The sequence below is a fragment of the Beta vulgaris genome, chromosome 2 (assembly GCF_026745355.1).
Source record: "Beta vulgaris subsp. vulgaris cultivar EL10 chromosome 2, EL10.2, whole genome shotgun sequence".
NCBI lineage: Eukaryota > Viridiplantae > Streptophyta > Magnoliopsida > Caryophyllales > Amaranthaceae > Beta > Beta vulgaris.
Genome location: NC_079203.1, coordinates 1,329,532 through 1,346,969, shown reverse-complemented (window position 1 = coordinate 1,346,969; position 17,438 = coordinate 1,329,532). Strand labels below are relative to the sequence as shown.

Genomic DNA, 17,438 nt, shown 5'->3' with positions numbered 1-17,438 from the left:
AATAAACCCCTTGAGGGGTGGTAAAAGCGGTATGCACTCGGTCATGTTTGGCCATAGGTATTTGATGATACCCCGCGTTGGCGTCCATGAAGCTCAAGAGGGTGTGCCCAGCTGTAGAATCGACCAGCCTATCAATTTTGGGGAGAGGGTGGTTGTCTTTTGGACAGGCCTTGTTCAGGTCTGTAAAGTCCACACACATGCGCCAAGCCCCACTCGGTTTCTTGACTAGCACCACATTGGCCAACCATTCTGAGTATTGGCACTCTTCTATGAACCCTGCTTCAAGGAGTTTCTTGACTTCGACCGCCGCTGCTTTGCACCTTTCTGGGCCTTGATGCCTCAGCTTTTGCTTGGCCGGCTTGAACCCTTCTTTGATGTTCAGCTCTTGGCACATGATTTTGGGGTCAAGGTCAGGCCTTTTGTTGGGCCATCTTCTCTTTTTCTTTTCTTCGAGTCCTTTTGGACGTCGGTGATGGTTTTATTCTTCAGGCTATATACATAGCATTCTCTTCCTGCCTACTGATCCCCGTGTATCTTACCAACCTTTCTCCGTTTCGAACTGCATAAGAACACTAGTGGAAAAAACTACTTGTGCTACTTGTCAAGTGCTTCGGTTGAATAATCAACCCAAGCACTTGTGAAGATTTTAATATAAAAAATTTACAAGTGCTCCGTTTGACTAGCCCACCGGAGCACTTATTCACAAGTGCTCCGGTTGACTAGTCAAACGGAGCACTTGTGAATAAGTGCTCCGGTTAATCAACCCGAGCACTTGCACAAGTTTTCCTAAAAAAATAACGAAACCTAAAACTTCCTCAGCGCCGTTTCATTTCTCAAAGTCACTCTCTCAAACTCAAGTAACTCTCTCACTCTCTCTGAGATCGCACTTCGTCTCCTTTCAGTCGGCTGGTCATTGCCTCGTCGTGGTTGGAAATTAAATTAGTTTTTCCAATTTTGCAGTTTATACTCATTGTTGCTGCAAGCTCAGTAGGAGAGGAACTCTTCTATCGAGCTGTTGTCCAGGTTAGTAGACGTATTCAATCATTTGGGAAATTTCCCATTAGCTGATGGAAAATTTCATAAATTATTTTCCTTTTTTATGACTTTGCCACTTGTGATAATCGAAAAAGTTGTATATAGTACCGGATATTGTCTTCTGAAGTCTCTTTGGAGTGCTCCAAAAAGGGATCTTGTAAAGTTTAAAAACACTATTTCCAATTGTATGCAAAAAGAGTTTTGCTATTTGACGACCTAAATTTTTTACTAACGCCCTAAATACATTGTATTTTTATACGGTATTTAGTACTTTACCTGTTCTGTTCCTTACTCGCATATAGTCTTAAACTACATAGGTATATTATATAGCCTATATGCGAGTAACACTCCAAAAACGCTCACGGTGCCGGTGCCGGTGCCGGTGCCGGTGCCCAACTCATAAGCAAATTGAATTTCTTTAGAACCTCTGGAATCTGGAACCTCTCATACGTCATACGCAAAGCTCGAATTGCAGAAGCTCGTTCCAGGTTCTTATTTTGTTCCTTAGATGAATCTACTTGCTTTGTTGCGGATTTTGGTGTGGAATTGCGATTTTTGAGATCTACTTCATGTGATTATTCATGCGATTGGTTTTATGCTATTTGTTTCATGAATTCAACTTATTTTTTCTTTCTCATACATGCTATCTCATGTTTTTAGTGATAATTTACATGTTATAAACTTATGACTCGAGTTTCTGGTTTAACTTCTTATCTCATCTTTGTTTCATGGAAGTAAATGATAAGAAAATTTATGTTACAATTTGTAGATGCGCACATTTGTGTTCACTTGTTCTTGTTTAATTTCATGAGATTATTTTTTCGAGTGTTGTGGCTGGAAATCAATAATGAATGACCTGTCATCCCCGGGCCCAGGGCGGCCGCCCCTCTTGCCCTGGCTCAGGGACGGGCCTGGTTGATTTTTTGGGTATTTGATAGTATCACAAAATTACGCCATCCCTCACCTGAAATCCAGGATCTTCATCAAAGATAGAGAAATTTAGTAATGGGGAAAGAAGGATACATAGTTCCAGTGGACCCTCAAATGGGGTTGAGTGTGGGCCTGAAGAAGAAACCTGTCGGGTCGCGCAATTGGGTTTTACTTGATTCGTTGGGCCAGGGTACGGTTCTTGATCTTGATAAATACGCTATTATGCACCGTGTTCATATCCATGCTCGTGATCTTCGGATTTTGGATCCTCTTCTCTCTTACCCTTCCACTATTTTGGGACGTGAGAAAGCCATTGTTCTCAATTTGGAGGTTTTTTTCTAATTATTTTATTTTTTTTGTTTTGGGTTCTTTTGTGCTGTAATATATATTGTATATAATTCCAAATTCCTCTTGTCTTTTTTGGGTGTGCAGCATATCAAGGCAATCATTACTGCTGATGAGGTACTGCCAGTATTTACTATTGGTTTTTTTTTTTTTTTAATGAATTTTTTGTGGGATTTGTTCAATTTATTTTACACTTTGTTAGGACACCAACATAGAAGCAAAGGACAGGGAGGGAAAGAGGAGGAAGGGGAAGGGAAAGAAAGGAGCTTTGAATGGCGTCTAATAGTTGGAGTCCTTTGGAGACTCCAATAATAATTTGGTGCCAATTTCTGAGTTAAGTTGGTTCCAAATTAGAATCATGCTCTCTTATATGGTACCAAATATCTAACATGGTACCATACCAAAGAGAAAAAATTTGATACTAACTCCACTCTAAGTTGTTATCTTTATTTCTTTAACCTGTAAAATTACCAAAATGCATTTCTTGGAGTCTTTAGTTTTTCGGAGATAAATGGAGGTGAAGGGTTGAGCTATATTTTCTCTCTAAATCTCTCCAATGATGGAGTGATGGTCTTTGTTAAAGAGGACCCTTCCCTTCCTTTCCCTAACCTCTTATCCAGACAACAAAATTATTTCCTCTGTTTCCCTTCCCTCTCTTTTTCTCCAATTCCTCTTATTCAAAAAAAAAAGTGTTAATGTCCCGCCTTTTTTAATTTGCCTAACTTAATGCAAGATTGTGTTTTAACTTTTGTGTTACATGATAATGTGCTTTCCTTATTTTTTCATTTGCTATAAACACTACAATGTTTATAACAACAAAATAAGTTGTAGACCATATATTATGTCAAGAAAGTAATATATTACAATGAAATGTATTATAGTGAAACAAAAAATACTGTGTTTTTTCTTTTTCTTTTCGGCAGTTAAAATTTTATTAATGACCAAAAGAAAGAGATACAAGCACCAATACACTAGATGAAAGGCCAATGATGCACAAAAGGCTCCTAAGTAATCACCTTCTACCTTCTAGGAAGGGTTGTACAAGAGGAAAGCACATGAGCAACCAAGAGCACACAATATAGAATAGTTAAAAGCCTTAACTAAACACCAAGTAATCCCTCATAGCATCAGCCAAAATAGTGTTGTCTTAGTGTTGCTAACATATGTTTATATTGTGTTTGTCTCTGAATACTACTATTTTTTATTTAACATACTACATTATATACTGCTTTTTTGTTTACACAATATGCTAGCAAACATTGTTATAAATTGTAGCATCTATAGTAGATTTTAACTGGGCATTTCTCCATAATAATGCACTGAACAAAAACATGTGATATATATTTGCTTTTTATCTTGTTTTCAGCAGGAAGACCTGTTTGATATTCTGATAATTTAGTTCCCTATGTTATTGCATTACTTATGAGGTCAGTTTTGTTACTGTTGTTATTTTTGTAACGTATTTTAAGAGGTAAGGGTGAGGGACTAGGGAGTGGTTAGGGGAAGATTGTCTAAGCCACCCTTTATAGTCACACTGGAAGTGATTTCGTATGGTGCTTAGCTCACGGATGACACTATAAATTGAATCATTCTAACAAATTATTAGCTAGTTTTGGGTTTATATTGGTTGGTAATTTTGTGAGGGTAGCAATCGTGTAAATGACCATGTATAGTTCCATGACGCTGATGCCCACTTCTTGTTTCTCATTTTCAAACATTGTTATTTGTGTGAAAAGTGAAACTTAAGGTTGGTGAACTGCTTGTATACTAATAGGTCTTACTTCGAGACCCTTCAGAAGAAAATGTAATTCCTGTTGTTCAGGAACTTCAGAGGCGGTTATGTCCTGAAAGTGCTCAGCATAGAATTCAAGGAGATGAGAAAGAGTCGGGGGGACATGATGTTGAAGCTAACGATGAAGATGGTGAGCCACTTTTTTTCAATTCAGTCATGAGGCTGGAATGAATAATGATGGCTTTTATGGTAATTCGTATTCAAGTGATTCACTCTTTTATTTTGGTTCTATTTTAGCTGACCATCTTTATCAATGTTGTAGAATCTCCTTTTGAATTTCGTGCTCTTGAGGTGGCTTTGGATTCAATATGTAGCTTTCTTGCTGCACGTACTACTGAACTCGAAACTGCTGCTTATCCCGCATTAGATGAGCTGACGTCCAAGGTGAATATGCTAAACTTATGAGAACTTTAACTAAAGTTGTTTAAGATTTTGATGACTGCTCCTAAAATTCAGATTCATGCATCAGAAAATTTTTGGGATGTAATTTGTATGAAATTTGTCTTCGCATTGCATGTTTGGCATGTTCATAGTAGAATTTCTATCTTTTTATCTTTGGTTTTGGATCACTGGTGACGAAATCTAATCTGTGTTATATATGGAAACTCTTAAGTATCCCAAAAGCATCTTTTTATCTTTCTACTGTAACAAATTGATGGATTTTTTTAATGTACCGAAATTAAGTATCTCTATTATATATAGGAAGAGGGGAGGACTTTGGTGTCCACCCTTTTTTCCCAATATATGCCCAAATAAAATGAGAAAATACAAAACTTAACTACAACACAAAAAGAAAAAAATGTCGTGCTGTTTGTTATTTAAAAAACCAACTAGAGCACAACAAAAAAACCAATGTTAGTTTCTCTACATCCTCTTCTCCATCTTTTTTTTATCTACAAAATCTCCATTCAATTATATGCAAAATAGAATGAAATAGCCATATACAAATTAGAGTAGCGAAGGGGGAGAGAGATGTGAAGGAGAGGGCTGACTAATTTTGTAGGGTTTTTTTTTAGGAGAAACTTAGTTACTCAGTGGTGGTGTAAGGTGGGGTGGTTGTGGTGGTGGAAGGGAGAAGGGGTGGGGAATATGATTGACGTTAGAGAGAACTGGGTAAAACAAAGAGAGAGGGAGAGTATAATTTGCAATTTTGCACAACATGATAAAAGTACAACCATACAAGATACCACTACTTCATATTGATATCTTGGTAAAACTGCATTGTTTTCTTACACACGAATACACGACTAAATTCATAGTTTTTTCAATTTTAATTCTATAAACTGCGCTAATTTTAATTTGGAAAAATAAAAATAAATATAAAACCTTTGTACCTTGGTACAACTTGCAGTTCATTAATTTTAATCTTACAACTGGACATAAGATATTTATATGAATATTAGAATAATGATAGGTTCTAAGTTGCATTAGTCTGTAGTAGGGTTATGTAAACCCCATATCATAATATATTTTAATTAGTTTAAATTATATTTAAAATAATTTTAAAGTTTTAATCTGAATGAACTATTTAAGTTGCCTATTTTAAAGTTAACAATTTAAAAAGGTCAAGTATTGACTTTATTTGTAATAAATGATTTAATAAATGCCTCTTTCTTTATATTGGAAATGTGAATGTCATTTGAGTCATAAACTCATAATCGAAGTATTGAGCTCGGACTACAATTCGAATCAGGTTACTACAAAAACAACAAAAAGCCATATAAAGCAACCAAAAACCTTATAAAAACTTCAAAATTCATAATTATAAACATATAGGTGTTAATATTTTTGAATAGTTGTAATATGACAATGACTTATTAGGTAACCTAAGTACAGTTGTAGCTTAACTATTTCAAATGTTTATTTACTTTATTTGTTATTATATTATTGCACTATGAAATGTTTTACTTTGACAAAACTTTGTAAACAATTTCTTTTGCAAATTATTGCTAGATGTAATTACGCAATTAATATTACTTTGATAATGATCTCGCTATTACTTTGATAATGATTTCGCATACATAGCTTGCATATAAGACTAGTTTGCATAGTGTTAATTGTAGCCTTATGTTAGTTATCCTAATGTGACTTGTGAGATTTTTTTTGTGTATGAAAATTGACAACCATTTTGATTGAAATAGCTATGTTTTTTAACATGTATGGAGTATACATATACGAATCGCTAGGTTTTATATGTGGCCGTCTATACCGTTAGTTAACGATGCAACCAGTACGCATATAAGGCTAATTATTGTATCTTGATGTCACTAATTAATATATTAGGAGTTACTTATAATTCTTGTGGTTCTTATTAATATAGTAAGGGTTACTTATAATTGTTGGGGTTAATTATGTCCATTGTCGGGGTTACTTGTCTTAGGGGTTAGTTATTAGTATACTAGGGGTTACCTATAATTTTTTGGGGTTTCTTATATTTTTTGGGGTTCTCACAATTATTAGTGGTTACATATATAACTTCGAAGGGATTACTTATGTCTTAATATAGTTAGTTTGTCTTTCACGCGCGCGCGGCCACATAGTTGTTGGTTGCCGCACAAAACACTTGTTGTGCATTAGATTAGTAATAGCCTAATGAAGTCCTTGACTCATCTGTTTCATATAAAGAAAATGACAATAAATGTGCAAATGTGGGGCATTCTTAATTGAATGTGGATAGATTCTAAGAAAATTTTGATTACGCTTCCGCCGTGTGTTCATATTGAAAAAAACATCACTTCATAAAAGGCTATGAGGACATACCAACTTGAATAAGCCATATCTTTTTTGTTGTAAAATCTTTAATTATCTCTAAGTTAATTAAGTTTTCATGCAATTGGGCCTTGGAGAGTTATAGTATAAGTTTTTGCTTTATTGGTCCACCCTTGGTACAATATTCCTTCTATATTTTTAGTAGCATTGGGGAAGCTACATCCTTTTTGTTGTACTTAATACCTTAATCGTACAAAAAGCTAATGTAAGCTATCATATTTTTGCTCGCTTAAGTGATACAATTTTGTTATTAATTTATAGGTTAGTAAGAATGATTTTATCGAGCTAATCCATTTTTTCCCGATGATGTGCTGTATGATTCTTTTTTGTCCTTCATATAAGATTTAATAATGGAAATTGTTGTTGATTAGTATTTTATCAATGTTATGCAATCTTTGTCCCTTTATAATGTCTTGTTTAATTTGCAGATAAGCAGTCGGAACTTGGACAGAGTAAGAAAATTGAAGAGTGCAATGACAAGATTGACTGCTCGTGTTCAAAAGGTGCTACTTTTCTCTTTTATCGTTACATTTTTTTGCTAGATACAACTTCTAGTTGTTTATTTTATGTACTGACCAATAATAACTTATAAGGTGATTGGAGACTGTGTGCTCTGAGTTTTCTAGTCTTTGTATGCTTGAGATCAAACAAAGATATCTAATAGTATCTATTCATTAGAGATGTTAATTGTGTTCTACAATGATGATTGTTGATGCGAAAAATCCTTGAACGTAGGGGTAGTTCTAATCTTGTGCAAAAAGGGACTTTGTTTTCACATTTATCATGTTCATCGTTTGAGCTTTAAGACTAGAAGTTTTTTTGTATGTTTGTTTATGCTTTGTGATTTCAATTATCTGATTGATTGTAGGTGAGGGATGAGCTTGAACAACTTTTGGATGATGATGATGATATGGCCGACCTTTATTTGTCGAGAAAGGCTGCACCTGCTTCACCAGTTAGTGGATCAGGAGCTGCCTGGTTCCCAGTTCGCCTACCTTTGGATCTAAGATATCAAGAGCAAGCAGAGCAAGTGTGGTCACAGCTCGTGGTGATGAGAATGATGTTGAGGAACTTGAAATGTTGCTCGAGGTTTTAATAATGTCCTTTGTAGTTTATGTTAAAGAGATGACTGACTTAATTCTGCCTCTTAGCATGCATTATTTATCTTATGAGTTTAAATCGCAAAATGAGCCCACTGTGGTGTGAAGAACTATAATCTTGATCATATAATGAATTTGATTTGCAGGCTTACTTCATGCAAATTGACGGGACATTGAATAAACTAACTACGGTATGTATTTATTTGTAATATCATTCCTTAGTGACTCTGCTTGTATCAATGTGAAAATATGTTCTTTTTTTTTTTTTTTTTAATCATGTTAGAGTCTGCTTGAACATTAGCAGAAGATGTGAGATTGGTCGGAACTCTAAGAGATTCAGGGATGGCAGCTGAAAGTAAGACAAGTTTGAATGCCATTAAATAAGGGGATTTAGAAGGAAATTGACTGGACTAGTGAAGATATGAGAGAAATAGGCAAAGAAGAGAATATTCTCAATGAATTTATCATATAAGGCATCATCTTTAGGCCTTTAGCTCTATTTCTATCTGACTTTGTTCTTGGCTTTCTTGGTGTTTTCCATCAAGTTGTCTTGGAAGCTTATCTAACTTATTATATAGTAAAGCCCAGTAATATAGTCTATGAAGCTTGTTATGATTACTCCTAGAGAGTTGTGCTGTAAACCAGCTCAAATACTCGAGACAGAAGAAATATTAGGAGAAAGGTTAAGATATGTTGTATTAAATGGATCAAAGATCAACACTTCTACACAACTAGGCTCACATTCGAGAGGTGAGACTCTCCCACTACACTATAACATAAACAAGTAATTTTCTGGATGCCTCCTTCTTTCTTCTTTCCTACTATTTATACTACTTCAGCACCACTACTCTCACCTAGCAATCATTAGCCAAAATCAGTACCAGGTAGTAGTGGAGAATAATTCTCTCCTCGTTGTCCTAAACCTCTCTATTCTTGCCATGTGGATCTTCTGACGAGTGACCCTTACGTCATTTGTCTATTTCTGGTCTATTGTCATTCTTCCCCCTCCTCTTATATGTGATGAGCTGTCTAGTGTTAGGCTGATGTGCTGCAAGTTGTTCCATAACAACTTGTTTGGTAGAAGGCACTTGGAAAGAAAAGAAAGGAATATTTTAGTTTCGAATGTTTGGTTCAAAAATAACACTATAAGTTATAGGAAATGGAATGAAGTGGAAGTAAAATCCTCTTTTCAAAAGTTTCATTTTCCTCTTCTCCCAAAATTGGAGGAACTTGCGAGGAAAGAGAAAACTTAAACCAAGCATGGGAAATTAAGGTTTTTTCCTTTCCTTTCTCTTATCTTCTTTTCTATTCCGTTCCTTCTCTTCCCTTCCTTTTCTTTACTGAAAACAAGCCAAAGAGGCTGTAAGTGTGAACTCGTAATGGAACCTCATAATATGGTGCCATGCTTGCTTTATTTACTTTGAGCTAATTTCTGTTGTCTTTCTGAGTTGCAATAGAAGTGGTTGCTGGTCTGTGAGTTGCAGCAAATTTCCTAATATTAGTAGAGTGATAATAGAATGTGCTAGTAATAGTGACCCTGAATACTATTATTGTAAGGAGAAGTATGGCTTTGTTCAATAGGAGATTCATTGTTCATCACACAAATTATGCCTTGGTTCAGTGGGAATGGAAGTTCTGAAGTATCAGCTGTGCAACTCACCTTTCAACCATATTTTGCCGATAAAAGTCGCTATTTCCTTTTCCGTCACTGTTGCCTATGGTGCAGGAAAAGGATTCGTGCTTTGCACACAATTTCTAGCATCTTAGGGACTGAATCAACATCTATTTGGTAGATGATGATATTAACCTCATGGGAATGGTTCACCGTTCCATCTTTCAAATAGCTTATTTACTAGAAATATAACCTACAATGTTTCTCTTCACATGGGCCAGGGAAGAAGATGGAGTGTACCTTGAATTGGTTGGATGTAGCATATCATTGTTGGTTATTGGTTATTTTGGTAAAGGAGTTAGGAGTGAATGAAGTTGGTTCTGGATCGTGATGTTTGCATTCTGCATATTGCAATCTTTTTTTACCATTAGTTGATGATCTTGAACTGGAACTTGCAGCTTCGTGAATACATAGATGACACTGAGGATTACATTAACATTCAGGTGAGTCAATCTGTTGATATTGTTTCAACCTAGAAAATAATGTTTTGAAATATAATATTCTGAAATATGAATACATCTTTGGATGTACTGATTCTTGATCTTGTTTGTGCAGCTCGACAATCATCGAAATCAGTTAATTCAGGTGCGCCCCCCCCCCCCCCAAAAAAAAAACATGGTTTTCCTTTACAAGTTTACATGCTCTGAGAGTCAGGACCAGGGGGTTGCTTACTTTTCCCTGTTCTCTACCTTCTGTATTAGTGATGGGATTCAATTTGAGGTTTCCAGTTTTTTTACCTGACTATAGTTTGAGATGTTATCCTTTGGTGTTACCACCCATGATACGGCTATTGGACTTGGATATTGATTATTACAACATTAGGACATGGCAAAAATGCACATACATCCGTACTCGAGAATAGCACTCTCACTGTACCCCTCTTTAAGGATCAAATCTCCTTATATCCCTTTTTTATATTTGTTGTTCAATTGGTCATTTTTTTTTTTTTTTTTGTCTAAGGTCTTTGAATGTAAACCGCAGATCTTTCTCCTTTAACACAAGCAGGTGGCAGTGGTTGTGCTAAGCTGAGTGCACTCCATACTCCTTGCATCTATTCTTTTATTTTTTTTATTCTAGTCGTGTTGTAACCATGTGGACGTGACAGCTACTTGTTGAGAGGATGAGCATCATAAATTCAGATTTTTCCCATCCTAGTGTGCCAACTATACTTGAAACTAGTAATTCCAGTTGATAAATGCCAGTGACCACTAGTTCAAGTTTGCTTCACAGTTCTGCGCTTGTCCTTCCCAAGAGTATGACTGAAGGTCTCTGAGTAACAGAATTTGCAATGTCAAAAAGTGTAAACTTGGAGAGATACGCATAGTTGAAGTTAGAAGAATAGGAAAATGATTATTGTATATTCTACATTTTGAGATGAAACCACTGGGAGAACGGAGTCGTGGTCAAGAACTTTTTAGTGGTCATAACGTCATTTTGTTTGTTTCAAGAACTCTGCAAAGAGTGCTTGGGTAATCTAATTAAGTGCAGAGGAGTTAGACATTATAAAGAGCTCCATTGTCAACTTTCTCGATCACTGCCTTCCTTTTAAAGATGAATCCACTACGATATTAAAGTTGGGATCATGTGTGTTTCAGGAGTAGTCATATGAGTGATGTGGCCAAAGATTAAAGATTCATGTGTGTTAAAGACCCATAAATATGCACACCACTTGTGTAAACTTATCAGAACTTAAATATCATATTGGCGTATTGTAATTTGAAGTTAGGTAGCTCTTTTTGGCATGAACTTAATCTATCTAAACTAATATGGTCCTTTCATGAAATAAAGGAAAATTAGGTGAGTGTGGGCATGGTCCAATTCTTGTGTGCCTCAGACCTAGATTGACACTTCCTTACAGATTTTTAGCGAGAAAATTAGGGACTTATGAATTTTGAATCTCAAAGGAAGTTCTAGGAATGTCGGTTCTTGGTCTTTAATGGCACTATGGGGAACAAGAGTGTGATTGTTTTGAGAGGTTGCAACATATCTCATTGTTGGGAACTTGGTTTGTGATTGGGTTTTATTTGTAATTCAAGAAGTTCCATAACTCGAACATATCTGATTCTTCGTGTCATCTGATGATTGAGATTGACCTTACTAGTTTATTATGATTTTGATTTATGTTGTGATTAATTTTGTTTGTGGTTACTTATCATGCAGTTGGAGCTCTTCTTGAGTTCAGGAACGGTTTGCTTATCTGTTTACTCTTTGGTGGCTGCAATTTTTGGCATGAATATACCTTATACTTGGATGGAGAATTACGGTTTCCTCTTCAAATGGGTACATATAATCGGAGCTTATATCTCTTGAGCTACTAGATGTTGCCCAATTTAACTATATTAATCGAGATTTCGTGTGCTTTTTGTAGGTAGTCATCATCACAGGATTTCTTTCTGCGATACTCTTTATATTCATAATTTCATATGCTCGTTATAAAGGTCTTGTAGGATCATGAGATAAAAAATCAATCATCTTTTTTTTTTTTTTTTTTTATGGAGGAGCAAGATCAACATGCAGTCTTACCTTGAGTATACGTACATTAAATCTTCTTGGGTCTAGCATAGTTGCTTGGATCGCCAGCATCTCTTGTTCATACTAATTCAGTAACATATTCAACACAACCCAAATTTCTTGGGTGATTGTTTCTCACACAGCAACACTATCTTTTGAGTATCAGTATACTCAACACACTTGTTAGAGGCTTTTTTTTTTCTATAAATATCTCCTGTAAATTATGTAACCTCAGTAACAAGTTTTACCTTGTCAGGAACATTTTTTTTTTTCAATTGAGTAAACAAGATATTGCATTTGAATAGTGCGTGCTATTGGTGCTTATTATTGTTATCATATTTATGTGTTCTTTGATAGAGTAACTTCACAGCTTATTGCCAGGGATCATAGCTCGTACAACCCGTAGTCCCATCCCAGCCGCAAAGCCAAACCGTGCCCCCGGCACGCCATTCAGGCTATCTCACTTATTCAATATGATTTTAATATGATTCAGGCTATCTCACTTATTCAGGCCCTTATGTCAGCTGGTCTAGTGCTATCTCACTTATTCAATATGATTTTAATCAATTGTAAACTAACACTCATGGTAAAAGTGACTCTTATTAAGATAAAATGTGAAGGCGATCTTTGTCTGAAAAAGACTCATTGATTGAAAAAACACCTCTTTTGATTAAAAAAGTGACCATTTTGGATTAAGAGTAAAATGGTCTTATGGTGAATTTATTTATACTTGATGCATGCATGATTTGGTGTAAGTAGCCCATGAGAAACTTTTCATCTTTCTCACAACATCTACCAAGTGCTGACAATTTAAAATAAAAAAAATCTAAGATGGTTATTTAAATAAAGGATTTTTTAAACTGAATAATACAAATTTTGGCCGGTTCTCTCGCAATAATACAAACGTTAAATTATTTTTTAATAATACAAACTTTAGGGCAAAATTCCTACAATGGGTCATGACCGGTTATGAACTTATTGTTGTAGGTAACCTGCTGATGTGACACTTACCGTTGGGGGACTTTTATAACAATCAATTTAGGCTCTTTTTTTCGTTATTTCCCCAGTCATAACTTCTTCCTCCATTTTTTTTTCTTCTTCCTCCCTCAAATTATTTTCATGATTCCATAAATTTCGTCCTCAATAACAAAATCCCAATTGCAATCGGAGAATCTGAAGCGTAAATGGCTGCAAGGAAACAAACCTCTGTAGGTTGCTCCTCTGATTCTAGGGGAAATTCTCAAGGTTCCGCGAAATGTTCTTGTGGAAGAGAACTTGTTCTTCGTACTGTGAAGCGTGGCGCAAATGTTGGACAGAAGTTTTATGGCTGCCCTTTATGGCCTGTGAGCATTTTATTTTTTTTACTTGAATTTTTTTTCAAAATTTGGAAAATCTAGGGTTTTTATTGCTACTAATTGACTGTTGTTGTATTGTAGGATACTAAGTGTGATTTTTTTAAGTGGTATAATGAGCAAGGGAGTGAAGTTGATGATCTTAAATTTCAGTTATTTGAGAAGGAGACTACCTTAACTGAGATGGAGTATGAGAAGAGTTTAATGGCCGAAAAAATAAAAAATTGCAGTTTAAAAAGGACAACTTGGAAGAAGATGTGCAAGAAATGAAATTTGAGCTTTCACAACTGCGTATTGAGGTGCTGAAAATGTCACGCAATGAGAAGAACTTGACCTTGGCTTTGTTTGTTTCATGGCTTGTTTTTGCCATTTTCTTGTATTCCATTAAGTTACTCTAAGGTTGTTAGTATAAGGTTGCTATTGGTGGCTGTAAGAAATCTGATCCTTTGTCTTTATAATAAAAAAATTGTTGGAACCAAAAAAGTTGTTGTCATGTTATTTTGCATTTGGTGAATAGAGGAGAATGTTTGGTATTTTGCAATGGAAATAAGTTGAGTCAAATGCTCATCCATACATCCAATTTCACATACACCAACTGTTCAAAATAATCCTAAGGAGAGTCAAATGCTCATCCATACATTAGTAGAAATGTCATAAACTGTTGACTAATTAATTAACATAATGTACCAAAAAATGACAGCCCTAGTTAGTCTACCTAAAAGCAGTTCATAACCAATAAAACAGAGCCCTAATTCACTGAGTTGCTTGGTGAAGAGTGGAGCATTGGCTGGACTGTGAGGCTTGAAAGCCTTGCTCAGTAAGCATACTGGGGGGCAGCAGATCTTGGTGGCTGCACAAAAATGTTGGTGAACAAGTTAGGTGCAAGTTGAACAATTTTGAAACAAAAAAAATAAAAATAACAATGACTTACATTGAGAATGGGTGAACCATCACCCCAATGAACACCCCCACACCAACTGGGACCCTCCCCCCTTCCCCTTCCCCTGCCTCTTCTTCCACCTCCCCTGAGCCAACTCCACCTCTGACCATTCTTCCCCCTCTGCCAAGCTGAGATGGTTGTGCATTTGCATTGTGATGAGTTGAGTTTGCAGTAGGTTCAGCTGTGGATTGGGGTGGTTGGCCATCCTTCCTAGGCCTCCCCCTAGGTTTTTTAGGTGCAGGCTCAAGCACAGTTATGGTGTCCCTGTTTGGACACCTCCTTTTATTGTGGCCCTTGACCTTGCATAGGCTGCAAGTCATTTCAGATCCAGTTCTCTTCAAGGTCCCAAGCTTCTTAGGGTCTTCCTCAAGATCCCTCCTCCTATTCTTTCTAGGTCTACCTGGACCTATTTTGATAGGAGGGGGCTGTAGTTCACATGGCACCCTTGGCCAATGTCTTTCCCCTTCTAATGGTGGAATGGAACCTGCACAAGCCAACAATAAAGGAGTTAGAGATCATAAACAGTAGGTCAAAATTACAAATGTAGAAATTCAAGTTCAAATGACTTACCTGCATATGCTGCTAAGTAAACATCCTTCCTGTAAACAGGATCAACAAAATCTTCAGCTTCCTTGTTCTGAAAATAAATACATGCAATGGCATGACAGCAAGACACACCCTTCATCTCCCAGGTGCATGTCCTTGCATTTAGATCCACAACCAACTGGTCCAAATAGTAGTTGACATTGAATAAATTGTCTGTGGAGGGAAGCACATCACACTTTGCAGCATTTTATTTCTCTTTCTCCAACATGGCTTGAATTCTTGGACACAAAGCAGATGTAACCTTCTCCATTTCCTGCCTTTTGAGCACAAGTCTCTGCATCAGAGCAACTCTGATGTCTTCCATCATGTACAACAGGTGCTTTGTCCTTGCATTGATCATATATGCATTGAAGGTCTCTGCCATGTTATTGGTGATGGCATCAGTCCTCATAGAACAATCCAAGAAGGCCCTGCAGAACAACTGGGGGTTGTATGCTTTAAAAACATTTATAACATCTTCACTGATTACCCCCAATTCTTCAAGAGCCTCATTATAATCAGCTTGATTATAAGCTTTTGCAATTTTCCAAAATTGCAATTTAAACTCATCACCCTCGAAAGACTTGTGCCATAGGGCAAATATATGCCTGACACAATGTCTGTGTTGTGCCTAGGGGTGTTAATGAGCCAGGGTGGCTCGCAAACTATTCGAGTTCGGCTCGGTCAAAGCTCGGTCAAAGTTCGGCTCGGGAGGGCTCGGCTCGAGTTCGGGATCGGCTCGAGACCTTAACGAGCCGAGCTGAGCCTCCCTAAGTTCGGCTCGAGAGTTCGTAAACTAGCTCGAAAGTATTTTAGATATTTTTTATATAAGATATTAATGTCCCACATCGACATAGAAAGTGAACAACAACCTTATTTTCATTATAAAATCTTACTACCTTTCACTAAACTTCATTTTAAATTATGTCTTATTTGTATTATTGGACTATTTATAAAGTCTTTAATTAACTAGTTTAATTATTTTAAAATATTTATATAAACATTTATTTTAAAATATTTATATAAACATTGAATAGATCATATCTAAAAAAAATATTACAAAAAGGTGGCACTAAGTCAACAACTACATTCCCCTCAAAAAAAAAAAAAAGTCAACAACTACATATTACAAAAGAAAAAAAAACTTGCATGCCTCTTGCAAAAAAAAATGCATGCTAGAGCGGTACAGCTACATCATACGAAATTGCAAGTGTCCCACATCGGTGAAGTGCAGCTTGTGATTGCAAGATTTGTTATATGAAATTTCTAAAGTCCCACATTGGTGAGGAAGGAAAGGAAAGAGTGAACCTTTTGCATTAAAAGGGCATGTGGATAAAGAGATACAAACTTCAATGGAATTTGGGCCTATTTATTAAATGGGCATCACCTAACTTTCATATTAGTTTAATCTTGGCAAAAGTATGTTGGGCTATATTTTAATCAAAAGCCTAATGAATAAATTTTTTGCCGAATTTTTTTTTAATATCTGATTTTTTTTGTTTTCGAGCCGAACTCGAGCCGAGCTCGGGTTTGAGTCTTTTGAACTCGAGCCGAGCCTAGATTTTTAGGCTTGACGAGCTTCGAGCTCGAGCCGAGCTCAATCTCAAACATTTTCGAGCTGAGCCGAGCCTGGACATGTTCGGTCTCGGTTCGGCTCGTTAACACCCCTAGTTGTGCCTTGGGTAGAACAGCAGCCACAACATTGACTATAACCTATAACAATAAGTATAACAGTGAGTATAAGCACACAAAAAAAATGAACAAAATGGAAAAAAAACAAGGAAAGGGAGTGGTTTAGGATACCTGATGTTCATCAGAAATGATGTCAATTCCTTCACCATCTCCAAGTTGTAGGCAAGCTTGAATGTGATCAAAAAACCACTGCCATGAATCATTATTCTCACTCTCTACAACTGCCCATGTTATGGGATACATCTGCTCATTCCCATCTCTCCCCACAGCACATAACAATTGTCCACCCAAAAAAGTCTTAAGGAAACATGCATCAACCCATATTACCTTTCTACATCCCTCCATAAACCCTTTTTGCTGCCCCTCAAAGCATGTAAAAAACCTCTGAAAAACAGGTGTCCCCCCTTTACCCACTGTTGTAACCAACTCCACACTTGTACCAGGACTGGATGTTTTAAGAGCCTCCAAATAAGGCATAACCTTCCTATAATGAGCTGTCATGCTCCCGTGCAATAACTTATGTGCAGCATACTTCACTTTGTATGCAAAACCCCTTGTGACAACAATTTTATAAGCCCTCCTTATAGTTTCAACTATTTCCTTAGCTGGCCAGTGGGGCCTGTGTAACACCCCAAAACTTTGGTTTCAAATTTTATAAAACATTCTCTTTTCATTAAAATATCTGACCAAACCTTTAGGGTGTTACCGCCGCATC

General features: G+C 36.4%; 2 protein-coding genes and 1 long non-coding RNA gene across 3 annotated transcripts; all 3 read left to right on the top strand.

Moving 5' to 3' along the window:
* Positions 1 to 1,357: 1,357 nt before the first annotated feature.
* LOC104887789 (magnesium transporter MRS2-I) lies at positions 1,358 to 12,490 on the top strand. Its single transcript, XM_010672534.4, is given in 13 exon segments — positions 1,358 to 1,523; positions 1,911 to 2,295; positions 2,398 to 2,427; positions 4,085 to 4,232; positions 4,365 to 4,486; positions 7,300 to 7,374; positions 7,740 to 7,851; positions 7,854 to 7,960; positions 8,118 to 8,162; positions 10,042 to 10,086; positions 10,199 to 10,228; positions 11,804 to 11,923; positions 12,012 to 12,490. Coding segments are annotated over 12 exon segments (1,176 nt in total). The 5' UTR covers positions 1,358 to 1,523; positions 1,911 to 2,040; the 3' UTR covers positions 12,099 to 12,490.
* LOC130590311 (uncharacterized) lies at positions 10,237 to 11,553 on the top strand. The gene is made up of 2 exons (XR_008967895.1): positions 10,237 to 10,515; positions 10,625 to 11,553. It is a non-coding gene; the product is annotated as an uncharacterized LOC130590311 (long non-coding RNA).
* A 137-nt stretch (positions 12,491 to 12,627) lies between the features above and the next one.
* Positions 12,628 to 14,136, top strand: LOC125494619 (uncharacterized). Its single transcript, XM_048638083.2, has 2 exons — positions 12,628 to 13,497; positions 13,591 to 14,136. The coding sequence occupies exons 1-2, from the start codon at positions 13,339 to 13,341 to the stop codon at positions 13,774 to 13,776; spliced, it is 345 nt and encodes a 114-aa protein (XP_048494040.1). The 5' UTR covers positions 12,628 to 13,338; the 3' UTR covers positions 13,777 to 14,136.
* Positions 14,137 to 17,438: the final 3,302 nt, after the last annotated feature.